The following is a 16,470-nucleotide window of genomic DNA, read 5'->3' as shown; positions in this document are numbered from 1 at the left end:
TCGGTATATTCCTATCGATCGATGTATATATGTCCAAAAACGCATCGATCGATGAACGTCCGAGGAAATATCCCGACGAAGTTCTCCCTCGGTATATTCCGAGGACATTTCCGACAAACTAGTGATCCTCGGTATTTCCTCGGAAGTTTGTTTTCTCGGAATTCCGTCGGAAAATTCCGAGAGATTTCCGAGGAAAGAAGAAATTCCGAGGAATTATTTCCGACGACTTGTTTCGTCGGTATGTCGTCGGAATAACGATATTCCGACGAAATTCCGACGATTTTTTTCCTCAGAATCCTTGCTGTTTTCTTGTAGTGTAATTATCAAAAAAAGTTCATACTGAATTGGAAAAATTGACTCAAATCTGTCCCTATAAATAGCTATTATCTACTTCTCTTTGTAATTGTATATTCTCTTTAAATTCAATTTTTTAACCTTTCTTCCGCATCAAATTTACCAAATTCATGGGCTTGTTTTACCAAAAAAACATAAAAATTTACGGGCTTGTATTTTAAAATTGTTAGAGATTCGATTCAGATTTGTGATATCTTGCATAGTTCGGTTTCAAATTAAAACTTTTTATGAATTTTTATTCTTAATGTAGTTTCTAAATCTGAGTTTAGAATGAAAACATAATTTAAAATCTTTCTATCTTCTTAATTTTTTTTCTAAGTTAGTTTGTATAGGTGTGCATCTTACGTTGGTGTTTAAAGCAGTCGTGATAATAAAATTTGAGTATTAACTTTTTCAAAAAAATAAGAAAACAACTGAGATAACATTTTAAAAGTTCCTAAATATGGGATTTTGGATGCAGTTAAAAAAGGGATTTAGGATGTTGTAGTAAAATAAAGATGAAATAAATGTATGAACATTAGAAGAATCTAGTTACACCTGACTTACAAAATATATAATTTATGTAAAACTATAAAGTAAAAGAAAAATATTTTTAAGAGTGTATAAATAAATTTAAATCATTTATAGTCTTTAATAAATCATTTCTATTTTTATAAATTATTTTAATAGTTTAAAATTACATAAATATACACTTAAGAGTTTATAAATCCTATAAAAACTTTATTACATATAATTTAATAAATATATTTTAGGTGAAATGTTATAAAATCATATTATACATATTACTCTATGTAAATTTATTAAAAAAAAAAAAATTAACCAAGCGCTCGTAGCTTGGTGGTAAAGGAGGTACAGCTGTACTGCCCGCCATCCGGGTTCGAGCCTTGGCCACAACGGATTTAACATCCCTTCCGTTGGGGCGCTGGACCCCTTTCGGGGGGATAGTTGAGAATGTGGCTGCCCAGATACCAGAGTTATCAAAAAAAAAAAATTATTAAAAATTAAAAATTATTAGTTTTGTGTTGAATTTATAAAGAGTTTAAAAATTATTATTAAATATATATGAGTTTATAACTTGATAACCGATATTTATGTCTTCTTCTACAATTTAAGTTAGTTTGATAAAAAAAAAGACTAGAATTTTAGTTCAAGTATTTTTCTTAAGTTGGTATATTTTGGAGAAAAAAAGTTAGAAAAGTTCCCTTTAACCAATTTCAAAGTACCAATCACTATTTGTATAAACCAGTAAACGGTTTAGATATCACTCAAAACTCGCGTGTATTTTGTTTGCCTTTATGCAATTTTGCGTCTTCGTCTAAAAGCTCTTGGAACGCCTGATCTTGGGTTTTGACCCGATTCGAGCATCGTCGTCAATGACTTTAATACGATTTCTAATCTCTGTTGAAGTATGTTGGTATTGTCACCTTCAATGATAGAGAATGATTCTTCTCGTTTTGCAGTAAAGATGTGCATGCATTTGATGGGATGTTCAGAGGCTTCAAAGCATAATATAGAGTTAACATCTGTTTAGGTTCTCTCTTGCATATAGATGTGTTATTCAAATCAAGAGTATTGGAGATGACCGGTTTCCTTTCGCTGGTTCATCATATTTAATTGTGAATTGGTTTAGTTCGGTTTAGTAAATACATGTATATATATGATTGTAAAGCTGACAGTTAACACTTAATGAAAATATCTTCATTTTCATAACAAACTATCTCTTCTTTATTCATAATCTACAATCGTGTAATATGGTATCAGAGCCAGATTTGTGATATATTACGCTTTCAAGTCTCTAATAGTTACTCGAGTCTCTAATTTTGGTTGGTGCACTCGAGAGTAGTTTGACGTTTCATTTCATACAATCACTTGCTTCTTAGACAACTTCGAGCTCGTGATCTATTATTCAATGCCATAACCACTCTGCATCAAGGATATGTTCTCTGTTATGAGTTTCTGCTCTCACGGGTTGAAGTGAACCATATGGGAGGTCCTTCGTGAGACGTGGACGAAGGGGAAGAGGCCGAGCCAGAGGGAAAAGAGGCTCAAAGCTGTCCCAAAAACGAGTTTCAGAGACTTCTGAAACCGTACAAGACCCTTTTCTGTATTTTGTCTTTGCGTTACTTGCATCAGAAGTAAACAGATGGAAATTCAAAGATCTTACTTGTTTGCGTTAGAAGGAAACTATTCACGACTTTCTAGCTTTACTAAAATACTTGGCTATTGCTAAATCGATCATTCATAGCGTATTACGTACCATAATTTTTGTCAAACACTTAAATAATCAGCTTTTCAAAATCTCTTTTTTTTTATCAAAGAAATCTTAACCATTTGACTAATTCTTATTATACTATCCTAAACAAAAGCTGAGGTACACAAGTGTAACCTTGTCAGCTTGCCACATGTTACACTTCATGCGTACACTCCACCCCTTTTCATAGATCACACCCACACGTATGCAACTGCAAGCATGATCTATTTCTCTTTGCAATAGCTCTGTTTGTTTGATTGCTTAGGAAATTTTGGAGAGGGAGATCAAATAACTTTATTAAAATGGAGAAGGCAGTTCACTCATCTACTACGCCTGGCCCGGAGGTTCCAGGGGAGGCAACGAAAACCGGCACTTCCATAGTCGACACCGCCACCTCCGCCGTGCAAAGTTTTGCTCCGGTTAACCAAATCCACCAACATCTCTGCGCGTACGTAAACCCTGTCAAACTCTATTAGTTCTACTTTGTTTACTCTCTCTTTGATTGTAATTCTCAATTTGAAAGCAAAACAACATGTGATTGCATGTTTTTCTTTTAAAAAAACATATGAATAATGATTGCATATGATGGTTCTAAGTTGTCTCTATATTGTGTTACCATGGATTTTTTTTTTTTTTTGAGAAAGACCATGGATCTAATTAGTAACTTGTTTGATCTCAATAACAAAACTGTCCGACCTTTTTTCGTATTCTTTGAAACAAGTTAGGAAAAACTAATATATATATAAATAAGCATAATCAATCTTAAGCAAAATTGGCAAAAAGAAAGAAATATCATATCAAACTTATTAAAAATGATATCTATTTGTCAAATATTTATTTAATAAAACAGATGAGGTATGTTGTGAGTTCTTGTTTTGGAATTGGTTCTGTTGAGTTATTTAGTTTCGATGGCACAAATCTCTCATAGCAAAAGGTTTGATTCGTTTTCGTCTGAAAATTCGATTTTAGCTATAATGTTGTTATACATACTCCGATGTGTTGGCAGGTTCCATTTCTATTCTTACGACATGACACGACAAGTGGAGGCTCACCATTTCTGCAGTCACGTGAACGAAGATATGCGCCAATGTTTGATCTACGACGGTCCGGATGCAAACGCTCGTCTGATCGGATTGGAGTACATAGTTACAGAGAAGTTGTTCATGACTTTGCCTGACGAAGAGAAGAAACTTTGGCACACGCACGAGTGGGAAGTGAAAGGAGGGTTCTTGTTTATGCCTGGTGTTCCAGGTCCCATTCAGCGTCAAGATCTTGACAAAGTCGCTAAGACTTATGGCAAGGTTTTCCACTTTTGGCAAGTTGATTTGGGCCATGATCTTCCCATTGGTTTACCTAATGTCATGATGGCCGTTACCCGCGACGGCCAACTTTTCCACGAGATGATTCAGGGTAAGAAAATCCGTAGTTGAACTTATTTCATTTCATATTTTTTCAATTTGAAAATCATAAAAGTTTACGGTTTTATTTTGTTATTTTACACCTAAAATTTTCATCAATTTATATTCATAGAACTAAACTTATAGGCATCTATACCTGTTTAGTAACACTTGTATTGATATAGATATTTGGCGATAAAGTGGTTGAGGGTATTGATAAAGAGACGATGTAGTCCGGTTTATAGCTAGTAAGGGGCATTGATATGGCAAAATATAGTTAGGACGGTTGGTAGCTTATGATTGGATTTGGAAAATTTAATTATGGATGCAGAGACAGAGAAGCGGTTTGGGGTATCGATCGAAGGAGAGAGGGAGGCAAGGGCGTACATGTCAGGGCCAGAGCTCGGGATCCATCCATTGGCGAATGGAGGAGGCAAAGGGCTAAAACTAGAGTTGCGAGAGGTCGATATTAAGCCGGTTGAATCCGTCGCAAGAGTCTTTGTCTGAGTTTAGTTAAGACCTTTTATGTCAAATAATGCCATACATCAAGCAACTTAAGTTTTGGATAACAATCATAAGACGTATAGTTTGGTTTGTTTTATATTTTTGTGGATCTTACATATTTATTTACTAGGTTAAGACTCGCCCAATTTTTTATAAAAATATTTTTTATATATTATTATTTATATCTGTTTATTTACGTATTAGGTATATAATTAAATTAGAGTAAGCACATAAATCAAAACAATACCTCTTGTTTATTTACGATATATTTTTTTGATAAATAAATTAAAAAAACATTCAAATATTAAGGTTTCGAATATAACAGAAAGAAGAAAATGTGCAAATTTTTCAATGCAAATTTTAAAATTAAAATATTAAAGTTTCGATATTTTTTCAATAAAAATTTAGAAATTAACATATTTATGTATTTTATATGTTATATAATTAACATATAGTTTAATTTAAAACTATATTAATATATAATATGAATGTCTAAACTATATTAATATATAAGAGCTTTTTGCAAAATTGACCTACAACTTAAAGTCAAACACAAAACTAACCTCCGTTTTTTTAAAAAATTGGTTTTGCCATATTCATCCCACAAGTTCATATAATTTACGAAAATGCCATCAGTTTTTTTTTCTTTTCGAAAATGACATCTTTACTCTCTCACCCTCATCATCTTCAAGTAATTACAAGATTGCCATTGTCATCAATACCACAACCACCATGAACAACCAATTGAAGCTCTTAATGCTCCCAAAATCGATTTACCCTTCTTCTTTTTTCATTCTTGTGAACTAAACACAACATATCTCTCACTTTCTCTCCACAATGAGCTAAAAAAATCCAAGATTTTGATTCTAAATTTTTTATGGTTCATAGAGTCATAGAATCTAACGATTCTGGGTGGGTGACTTTCGTTTGTGATTCTGTGTGCTTGGAGAAGCCTTATGTATGCTAAGGAACTTATCTCCCCAATTTAAGGTATGACATCGAGTTTTTTTCCAGATCTGTTCGTCAGACGACTTACTTGGGAAGTCGTCTGACTGTAGACGACTTACCTGGAAGTCGTCTGGCTGTAGACGACTTACCTGGAAGTCGTCTGGTCAACACAAAGGTTATTTTTGCAATTGACTTTGAAATCTGTAACCTGAGACGACTGAAAGTTAAGTCGTCTACTATTGTTTGGTTTCAAAAAAAATTCCAAAGAACCTAGACGACTTACATTTCAGTCGTCATAGGTTAGTTTTGCATTTGACTGGATAATTACAGAAGTTTGACTTCCCCAGACGACTTACATTTCAGTCGTCTGTCGAAAATTCAAATAATAATATTTTTTTTAAAGTAAACGACTTACAATTAAGTAGTCATAGGTTAGTTTTGCAATTGAAAAAAAAAACTTCAAGATTTAATTATATACAGATGACTTATAATTCAGTCGTCCACGAGACGACTGAAATGTAAGTCGTCCAGGATTTACGAGGTTTGACCAGAATCTCAGAAAAAAATCCTCGACGACTTACAAGTAAGTCGTCTGGTGGACGACTGAATTATAAGTCGTCTGTGTATAATTAAATCTTGAAGTTTTTTTTTTCAATTGCAAAACTAACCTATGACGACTTAACTGTAAGTCGTCTACTTTTAAAAAAATATTATTATTTTAATTTTCACTAGACGACTGAAATGTAAGTCGTCCAGAAAAGTCAAACTTCTGAAATAATCCAGTCAAATGCAAAACTAACCTATGACGATTGAAATGTAAGTCGTCTAGCTTTTTTGGAGTTTTTTTTAACCAAACAATAGTAGACGACTTATTTTTCAGTCGTCCGAAATAACAGATTTCAAAGTCAATTGCAAAAATAACCTCTGCGTTGACCAGACGACGTATAGTTTAGTCGTCTGGACAACTTAGATTGAATCGTCCGCGTCTTCTCCGCTAGTTTTTAAGTCTTCTGTGTTAGTTTTTGAATAACTTGTATTTTTAAGAGTGATAAGTAACTTCAAGATATGTAAAACTCATATTTCCAAAATATGTTCTCTCCCTTAGTTTTACTAAATTTGACTAAGTTTTTCAACGCAAACTTATAAAAAAATATGATATGCTTTGACTAGTTACTATTGTTTGTTTCCATCTCTTAAGTATTATTGTTATAGACAATAATGATGACTATTGTTATGAGTTGGAAGAAGGGTTAAATGCTTCTTAAAATGTTGTATCAATATGAAGCTACCAACATTCTTGTTTATTAAGATGAGAAAAGACCATTGGAGTTTATTATTGCATATGAGAGATCCAAAGATAAGAAAAAGGCTACTGAAGTCTATTATTTCATTGATTTGTAAATGTGTAAACACATTGTTAGCACATTTAATACATCTTGGAAAACATTATTACTCATTTTACAAAAAATTCACAAGTAAAAGAGTAGACATGCTGTGAGGTCTGGGTGTGAGGAAGGGGGTCTGGGTGTGAGGAAGTTCAAGGACACGGCTAGAGCCTTTGCTCTTAAACTCATTTGGAGACTTTTCACAAAACCAGCTTCTCTATGGGTAAGTTGGGTTACACATTACTTGCTCAGGTATAATTCCTTCTGGGACGTTAGAGGAGAACATAATGGATCTTGGATATGGAGGAAACTCCTGAAACTAAGAGATTTGGCCTATGAGTTTGTTAGATTTGATATCAGGGATGGTACAACTGCTTACTTCTGGGTTGACAATTGGCTTGGAATTGGGAAGTTGATTAATGTTACAGGAGCGGTTGGCACCACATATCTGGGTATATCACGACATGCCAAAGTCAGTGACGCAGCAAGGGGCAATACGTGGAACATTCGAGGACGTAGAAGTCGGCGGTACCGGGAGGTTTATGACCACATCTTAGCTGCGGCTCCCCCTTCCCCTGGTACAGGTACCGATATTATATTATGGAAGCATGGGGTTGATGATTACAGGACCACGTTTTCAGCAGCTAGGACTTGGGATCAACTACGGGAAAGGAAAAGTAACGTTGAGTGGTGTAAAGTGGTTTGGTTCGCACAGGGGGTTCCTAGATTCTCCTTCGTAACATGGCTATCAATAAGGAACAGGCTATCAACGGGAGATCGTATGCGAACATGGGGTATTACTCAGGTTTGTGGCTTCTGTGGAGAGAGAAATGAAACAAGAGATCACCTGTTCTTCGCCTGCCCATACTCTTACACGACTTGGGAATCTTTAGCAAAACCACTTGTTGGACGGAACATCAACCCCGATTGGGAATGGACTGTCAATCGGATACGAACTATGGGAGGAAAAAGCCTCGACTCAATCCTCGCAAGGATGCTTTTTCAAACAGCTGTGTACTACATCTGGAAGGAAAGAAATTCAAGGCGTCACCACCAACGAGTGACTCAGACGGATCAATTAAGAAGATTCATAGACAAGGCAGTTCGAAACCGCATCTGCTCTTTGCGATACACTCATGGCCACAAATTGGAAGGGTTACTAAGAAGATGGTTTCAAGTTACTCTTTAGTATTCGGTTTGTTTCTCGTTTGGACCTAAGACATTAAAAACTTTTACCCGTTTGTAAAAATTTCAAATGTTGATCAATAAATTTCAAATTTCATCAAAAAAAAAAGAGTAGACATGCAATTCACAAAATAGACCACAAACAAAACTATTATAGATCATTCCTCTACAAAGACAAGCTTGGATTCCACTTGAGTAGACAAGACCAGATGAATTTTAAGAAGTCCAGACGACTTCTAAGAAGTCCAGACGACTTCCAGGAAGTTCAGACGACTTTGTCAGAAGACTTTTAGGAAGTTCAGACGACTTCCAGACGACTTTACAGGAAGTCCAGACGACTTTTAGGAAGTCCAGCGACTTCCAGACGACTTCCAGACGACTTCCAGACGACTTCCAGACGACTAACAAGTAAGTCGTCCCAGAAGTCTTCCAGATCTGAAAAACCTGCATATTAAATCCAGATCTGAAAAACCTGCATATTCAAAAACGTTCAAATGGCTTAAAAACAGAAAAAAAGAGTGGAAGATTAGATAAATCTACCTTTACAGAACACACAAAAATACATATCTAAAAATAATAGATCTACCTTTAAATTAGTGGAAGATGAGTACAATCTAATTAAAAACCTGCAAAAAAGATAGATTAGTAAGAAAGACATGAGACAAAACAGAAAAATTCATATAAAGTTTGGTGTTTTCAAGTCAAAGAGATTAGAGTGGGTTTGGAGAGTTTTAGTTTGGGAAAAAAGTAAGAACTTTATACAACAAGAAGTTACCAAATGAAGAAAAATCAGACATAAGAACTTACCAAAACGCTCTGAAAAATCCAGACGACTTCCTGGAAGTCCAGACGACTTTGTCAGAAGACTTCCAAGAAGTCCAGACGACTTCCAGACGACTAACAAGTAAGTCGTCTCAGAAGTCTTCCAGATCTGAAAAACCTGCATATCAAATCCAGATCTGGAAAACATGCATATCCAAAAACGTTCAAATGACTTAAAAATAGAGAAAATGAGTGGAAGATTAGATAAATCTACATTTATAGAACACACAAAAGTACATATCTAAAATTAATAGATCTACCTTTAAATTAGTGGAAGATGAGTACCATTTGATTAAAAACCTGCAAAAGAGATAGATTAGTAAGAAATACATGAGACAAAACTGAAAAATTCATATAAAGTTTGGTGTTTTCAAGTCAAAGAGATTAGAGAGAGGTTTGAGAGTTTTAGAATGATGAACATTACATTTTTGTTGCAGCCATTTGAGAGGAGGAGAGAGAATGTGTAAATTTTTCTTTATATAAGGAGACAAAAAATCCAATTAGGTTAAATATTTTTGACTCAGACGACTTCCTAGACGACTTACATTTCAGTCGTCTGTTGAAGAAATTAAAACAGACGACTTACATGTAAGTCGTCCAGAAGAGTTTAATATTTTTAGTGGGAAATTAAATATTTTTAGCGGGAAACTAAAATAGAAGACTTTCCAGACGACTTACAAGTAAGTCGTCTGGTTTAAATTATTTAAGCGGGAAAATAATTTTTTTTTTAAATTTAGGCAGGAATATTTGGACGACTTACATGTAAGTCGTCTGTTTTAATTTCTTCACCAGACGACTGAAATGTAAGTCGTCCGAGTAAAATGATCCGGTTATGTTAAAACGTACATTGGTAAAATTAAAGGTTCGGTACGATGTGGACGACTGAAATATACGTCGTCCGGGTAAATTATTCAACAGACGACTGAAATATAAGTCGTCCACACCCTAAACATAACCCATAAACTTAATTATCTAATTAAACACTTCATAAAACCAAATCAAACTTGAAAAGTGTTTACTATACACAGAAATAAACAAATATAGGTGAAAACTAATTTTTGAAAAAAAACATTTTAGTTTTCCAAAATCTAACCCTAACAATACATACAATACTACAACATATGTTTGCCAAACTCCTAAACCAAAGTATTTCATGATTCACTACTTCCACTCATCTATCTTCAAAACAAATCAATTTTATCATATCTTAATTTATATCACTTAAAACTGTTTATAATTACTTGATTTTTATTTTTCACGCATCAAAATATTTTTTTACAAGATTTATAAATTATTTTTAAAATAAACTGGTACCAGACGACTTACACTTCAGTCGTCCAGACGACTTCCAACATCTCAGACGACTCAGACGATTTACTGGGGCTATATTCGTAAAAATGACTTTTGTTTTTTTGTTTGGTCACAAGGGGTTGAGCTGTAATTTCACTAGGCTTTTAGGTTAGTTTTGCATTTGATTCAAGTTTGGGTATATGTTTGGGATTAAAATCAAGTTGTGGGTTAGTTTTGGCAAAAACCCCAATATATAATATGAATGTCTATTAAATGAGACATATTCATACGATTTATGATCATTTGTATCTTGTTATTACAAAAAAGTTAAACCATTTATCACAAAATTTTAGCCTGAGACATTTAACGTTTTTAGTAATTTATACTCATTTTAAAATTCAAAATATAACGTATAAGAAAAATTAATTTTTATTATATGGTTAATGTGATTGTTTAGTATCTTTTAATAATATAAGATTAAACAAAAAAGAGCTAAAATACAAAAATTGTTATCAAATATTTATTATTCATAATCATTAATTGTCATAAGAGAATCAAATATCATGGTCTAATAAAGAATCATTCTGATTAGTTGATAATTTTGTGAAAGATTCCTGTTCTTTTTTTTTGTCACAACATATATACGTTAATTATATAAGGTAATTCCGTAGCTTTTACTTAAGGAAAGCGCGAGAATATTCTTTTGTACATTATTTATCAATTTGATAGTTAGTTTTTAAAAAATATAATATAAATTAAGATGGACCAACCTATTTTTCTAAAAAAAAAATTGAATTTTATTCTACATGTGGCTACAAAACAATGTTAGAATGTTTTTCGATTAATATATATGAGATAAGTAGTAACAAACTAATAAATAACGTATTGTTAGTTATATGATTTGGTGGCAAACATTTAATAGAAAAATTGATATATATACTACACATAAGTTATAGTAATATGATTTTGTGGATCTTGATTTATAAGTAGTAACAAAATAAGAAATGATATCTTACTAGTCACATTATGTGGTGATTAAAAGTTTATGTTATTATGTCCATAGTAAAACCATACACCGTTGACCACATACCGAATTTTGAAAAAACAATTGTAAGAAGTTAGACAATGTTTATCCCATAAAACTCTTAATAGGTTTCTTAAAATTTTTTTTTATTAAAAAATAAAAAGTGCACCGTGCCCGTAGGGTCCGCGAACAGTACAAAACCCCAACAATAGTCGATCCTTAACCTGGACTTTTTGTTACCGATTTTTGTGTTTTTGTGGGGTTCATAACCCTAAGAAACTCCCTAATCACCCCCGATAAACTTGTCCTTAGACCATAATTAACCCTAACCTCTTAACTGGGTTCTTAGCTTTATTTAAGAGATGGTTCTTAGTTTTTCTTAGATTTTAACTGAGAAAAGTTATGAACCGTTTCTTAAATAAAAGATATAAGAGCATAATTAATGGAGTTTCTTAGGGGAAAGTTTCTTATATTCCAATAAAAAACCCAGCCTAATAACCCACGTTAATCGTGCTCCAAGAACCGTGATTTGCCCTAACCACTTTACGTACTTTACGTATGCATATATGATTTCTAAAAAAAAATATTATATGAAACTAAATAGTCTATTTGATATAAGAAACAAGACTTTTGTCACCCAATCAAAATTTATTTAATAATATATCATTTGCGTGTACTCTCTCACTTTTTCTTTCTCCCAATTCGACATGGATCGTCAAATCAAGAACACCACAAAACATTCACAACAAAGAGGATGAAGAACCATCCATGGAAGAAGAAACCAACCACTCTCTTACTTCTCGTCTCCCTCCTCACCATCGCTCTTCTCCTCCTTAATCTCTCCCAAAATAAAGTCGCCCTCATCACCACCACTACCTCCGAATCCGATCACCACCACCGTCACAAACCCTCCGAAGTAGAAGAAAATTCTTGTCTTGGCCGGTACATATATACCCACAACCTACCTTCTCGATTCAACATCGACACCCTTCAAGACTGCGAGAGGGTTTCAAGACCAAACGACAAGATCAGTATGTGTAAGTACGTCGAGAACTTCGGCTTCGGACTCCGATCAGTGAGCTTACCGGTGACGGAATTTACTCTCCGAGCTGGTACGCGACTAATCAGTTCATGCTTGAAGTGATTCCACGAGAAGATGAAGAGATACAAATGCTTGACGAGAAACTCGTCGTTGGCTTCGGCTATTTTCGTACCTTATTACGCTGGTCTCGATTTCCGGCGAAATATACGGCGGCGTAACGTCGCTGAGAGAGACGCCGCCGGGAATGAACTGTTTAAATGGCTCAAAAAGCAACCCCAGTGGAAAGGTACGCATGCCTGTTTTTATTATTATTTGTTCCTTAATTGCAATTATTGCTTGTTTTTTTATTTAAATCATTGACCAATAACTTTTCTTCCCTCCCTCACCACCGACGACTTTTCTTTTAAAGTAATCTTTCGATGTCAACAAAAATATATAAAATACAACAAAATTCTTTAAATCAAATCCAAAAATACATTTATTTTGAATTATACAAATTCTTTAAATCAAATCCAAAAATACATTTATTTTGTAAGGAATTAGTCGTAGTTTTAATCTATTACATTTCAGTTATGAGATTCAAATTTAATGTATTCTCCGTTTCATAGTAAATATATGAAAATGTTAACATATAATTTTGAAATGTGTTTGAAATATTTATTTTGGAAATGAAGAGAGTATTTTTAGTCTTTTGGTCAAATTTTGTTCTTTGTTGGTTGATAAGTAATGTTATTTCAATGTTGTACGTGTGAAATTATGGGCTTCCAACGTTACTTTCAATGTTGTCGGCCAATTAAAATTGTTTTTTTAGATAAAAAAAATGATAATTATGTCTTTTTAGATTAATCTTATATACATTATGTACCATTAGACTAATTATTTTTAAAATAGTAATAATGCCTTTAAAATTGTAATTTTTAAATATAATTAATAATGAGTTCGATCAAGCGGGATCGATCGATCCCAAATTACAAGGTCGGATGGTAAGATCCTGATCATTATGCAGAACAAAAAAACGCGGAGCATATACTGATCGACCTGGTCCATTTCACTCGATCGGCAAAGATCGATTTCATACAGATCGATCGATCTCGAATTATAGACCGATCGATCTCGTGCCCAGGTAAGTATTCCAAATCGATTTCTTGGTTTTCTTCGGATATATCCGGTTTGATTCCCACTTAATTTGAACCGACCAAACATGGTTTCAACTCTTTAAACTCGATTTCTTTGAGATGAAACCCATAATTTCTCGTCTCCTTTACGAACAAAAGGGGAGAAAATCAAAGTCTCAAGTTCATAAACCCTAACTCACTCAATTTCACACTGATTTGGTAGAAACAATGTGAAATTTTTGTGAAAATTTTGTGAACAATCAATAGAATATAAAAGACAGCGTCAGAAGAAGGTTACCACGTTTTTGTTTTTGTTTTTTTTAAATCGATTTTTTCAAAATATAAAAGTGAATATTCCAAATATTTTGTTTCCATATTTTTAGGAACTGATTTCTTATCCGTAGAATACATCTTATCTGTAGAAATCGGTTTCTACAGGTTTTTAGAATTATAATAATGTGTAGATTTTGATTTAAACATGTTTTAGATTTAAAGTAAATCTATAGAAGTCAGTTTCTACGTATTTTAGATTTATATTAATGTGTAGATTTTGATTTCTAAAGATTTTAGATCGGTAGGTTAAGCACGGAATGTGTATTCTAAATATTTTTAGAATACTCTTATTTACGTAGATCACATATTCTAAACACTGTAGATTCAATGAAAAAAATGGATTTCGCTTTCTACTTCGTAGAATGCCATTTCTACTTTATTTAGAACATAATCTGAAAATTATGATTTAAACATTTTTAGAACTGAAAAAAATACCACTAAGTTCATATAAGTATTTTATCAATAGTTGCTATTTTTCCAATTTTTTTTGTTTGTAAAACTATTTATTAAATTTATTTTCAAAAATATTAAACGGTATTATAGGCAAAAATGACACAAAATAGATATTAGTCTAAAAGGACATAATTATCATTTTTTTGCTCTAAAAAAAATATTTCTTTTGACATAGCTACATCATTAACTATTTTATTGAAAATCCAGCTGTGTTAGGTCAAGATCGTTTCCTTGTAACCGGTAGAATTTCACGAGATTTCCGGCGAACAATTTGAATGTAAGAAGACAGCATTTAAAACGAGAGAATGACTTTTTGAATGACTTGTCATGCCTTTCGGTTTGTCCAATGCACCAAGTACCTTCATGCGCGTTATGAATCAATCTCTTCGTCCTTTCATCGGCAAGTTCGTGGTTGTCTATTTTGATGATATTCTGATATTTAGCATGTCACCAACGGAGCATCTCGCTCACCTGCACGAAGTGCTTCTTGTTCTCCGTCGTGATCAGCTATTTGCTACGCTCAAAATGTGTGAGTTCGGCTCTTCTAGCGTCCACTTCCTTGGGTATATCGTCTCTGCAGAAGGACTAGCCGTTGATCCGGGAAAAGTAGAGGCAATCAAGTCATGGCCTACTCCGAGTACATTGTCCGCAACTAGAAGTTTTCATGGTCTAGCGTCTTTTTATCAAAGATTTGTGCCGCAGTTTACCAGTTTAATGGCGCCTCTTACGGATTGTATTTGTCGGGATGGTGTGTTTACATGGACGTCTGAAGCGGCTACAGCTTTTGAGGTCATTAAAACAAAGTTGATTTCGGCGCCTGATGTCTCGAGTTTTAACCCGATTATCTAACTGCAAGTGCACAGTAAAGTACGCAGTAGTAATACGGGAACGAATCCACAGGGACCGATGATCACACGTAGAGTTGCAGACAAGTTAATAGCTACAGCGAAACAAGATATATTTTTGTTGGTTTTTATTTAATTTTCTCTAGTGTCACAAAGCATAAACAAGTTGTAAAAAGATGATTTAAACGATTTGAAAACTATTTTAAAACAAACGTTGGGCATTGGGAATTCTCAGGGATTTCTTTTTAATCAAGATACAATTAATGGCAGACATAGGGATATATTAAGAACCGTCTAGAACTCAAACACGATATTAGAATTAACCTACTTCCGTAGCGCTAATTCTCTATGTTATAGAAATCTCCACACTAACTTCCGCTGAGTTTCAATTTCTAAACAAGCATTAAGAACAGGTTCAATATGTTCACAAAGCGCAATAACATCAACTTCCGAGGGTTAAGGACACTTTGCTCATCTAAAGTATTTTCGGAAGTTCAAACAATCACTTTCGGTGCATCAAACAATCTGAAATCATGAACTAAGTGATCAATTCAGTTCAAGCAGTAAGAAATCCATTAGATGAAGAACCAAAACGTAATCCCTTAGTCTACACACGTTTTATGGATCAAAACATCAAGAAATCCCCTATGAGAACCCCTAAACCCAACTAGATGACTACTCACACATAACTAAGCAAGAACAAAACGATTTTGATGAAGAAAACATGATAAGATTGTATTAAAACAGAGTAAAGGTTCAGAAGATCTTCTCCAAATGGTTTTGAGATGAACTCCTTTACAAATCTTCACAAATCACACCAAAACAAGTACAAAACACTCAAATCTCTCTCTAGAACTTGTAAATCTCCTCCTTGGTCGCCCCTGGTCTTTTCTGAGTCTCAAAGGTCGAGTTCTTTCCTGAATTATTGAGGGGAGTGGGTAAAAAGGAGTGAAAAGCTCGTTTGTGCGTGTGGAGCCCGTAGCGCCTGAGATCGGTCGATCCACATGGCTCGGATCGGTCGATCTCGTGTATGAAAGCCTGGGATCGGTCGATCCAAGTAGCCCGGATCGGTCGATCTCGTGCTCTGTGCGATCAATACTTCATTCGTCCATTGTTCGGTCCATCTTGCTTCTGAATAAATCCCGAATGCGTTCTTTTCTTTCAAGCTATCTAGTAACCTGCATATTACACTTAAGAACACCAAAACGCATCAAATAGACCAAAACATTAATTAAAACCGACCATTTAATTGCTCCAAAACGAGTTTAAAACCGTTAAAAACACGGAATATCAACTCCCCCAGACTTGAATCTTTGCTTGTCCTCAAGTAAAGAGGATTAAAATTTGGGAGCTCACTAACCCTCAGTAGACCTTACCTTGTGATTTCGCTAACCACTTAAATCAGAGACTGTCAAGGCATTCATTCCAAATCCCCACCAAGACCGCGCAAACCTTTCCATATTTCAGACCTGCAAGTCTCAGTTTCAAGTAATCAACTCTTTACATTCATTAAAAAGGGCGT

The 16,470-nt window shown here is 34.1% G+C and overlaps 2 protein-coding genes and 1 long non-coding RNA gene across 3 annotated transcripts; all 3 read left to right on the top strand.

Moving 5' to 3' along the window:
* Nucleotides 1-2,816: 2,816 nt before the first annotated feature.
* On the top strand, nucleotides 2,817-4,657 carry BNACNNG52000D (oil body-associated protein 1B). The gene is made up of 3 exons (XM_013840310.3): nucleotides 2,817-3,053; nucleotides 3,612-4,015; nucleotides 4,334-4,657. The coding sequence occupies exons 1-3, from the start codon at nucleotides 2,908-2,910 to the stop codon at nucleotides 4,507-4,509; spliced, it is 726 nt and encodes a 241-aa protein (XP_013695764.1). The 5' UTR covers nucleotides 2,817-2,907; the 3' UTR covers nucleotides 4,510-4,657.
* A 2,286-nt stretch (nucleotides 4,658-6,943) lies between these two features.
* Nucleotides 6,944-8,028, top strand: LOC106397948. The gene is made up of 2 exons (XM_013838571.2): nucleotides 6,944-6,948; nucleotides 7,092-8,028. The coding sequence occupies exons 1-2, from the start codon at nucleotides 6,944-6,946 to the stop codon at nucleotides 8,026-8,028; spliced, it is 942 nt and encodes a 313-aa protein (XP_013694025.1).
* Nucleotides 8,029-12,260: 4,232 nt separating this feature from the next.
* Nucleotides 12,261-14,976, top strand: LOC125586409. Its single transcript, XR_007322932.1, has 2 exons — nucleotides 12,261-12,488; nucleotides 13,209-14,976. It is a non-coding gene; the product is annotated as an uncharacterized LOC125586409 (long non-coding RNA).
* Nucleotides 14,977-16,470: the final 1,494 nt, after the last annotated feature.

This window comes from Brassica napus, chromosome C4 (genome assembly GCF_020379485.1).
Source record: "Brassica napus cultivar Da-Ae chromosome C4, Da-Ae, whole genome shotgun sequence".
Taxonomy (NCBI): Eukaryota; Viridiplantae; Streptophyta; class Magnoliopsida; order Brassicales; family Brassicaceae; genus Brassica; species Brassica napus.
The sequence above is the reverse complement of the archived record's forward strand: the minus strand, read 5'-3'. Positions and strand labels throughout refer to the sequence as shown.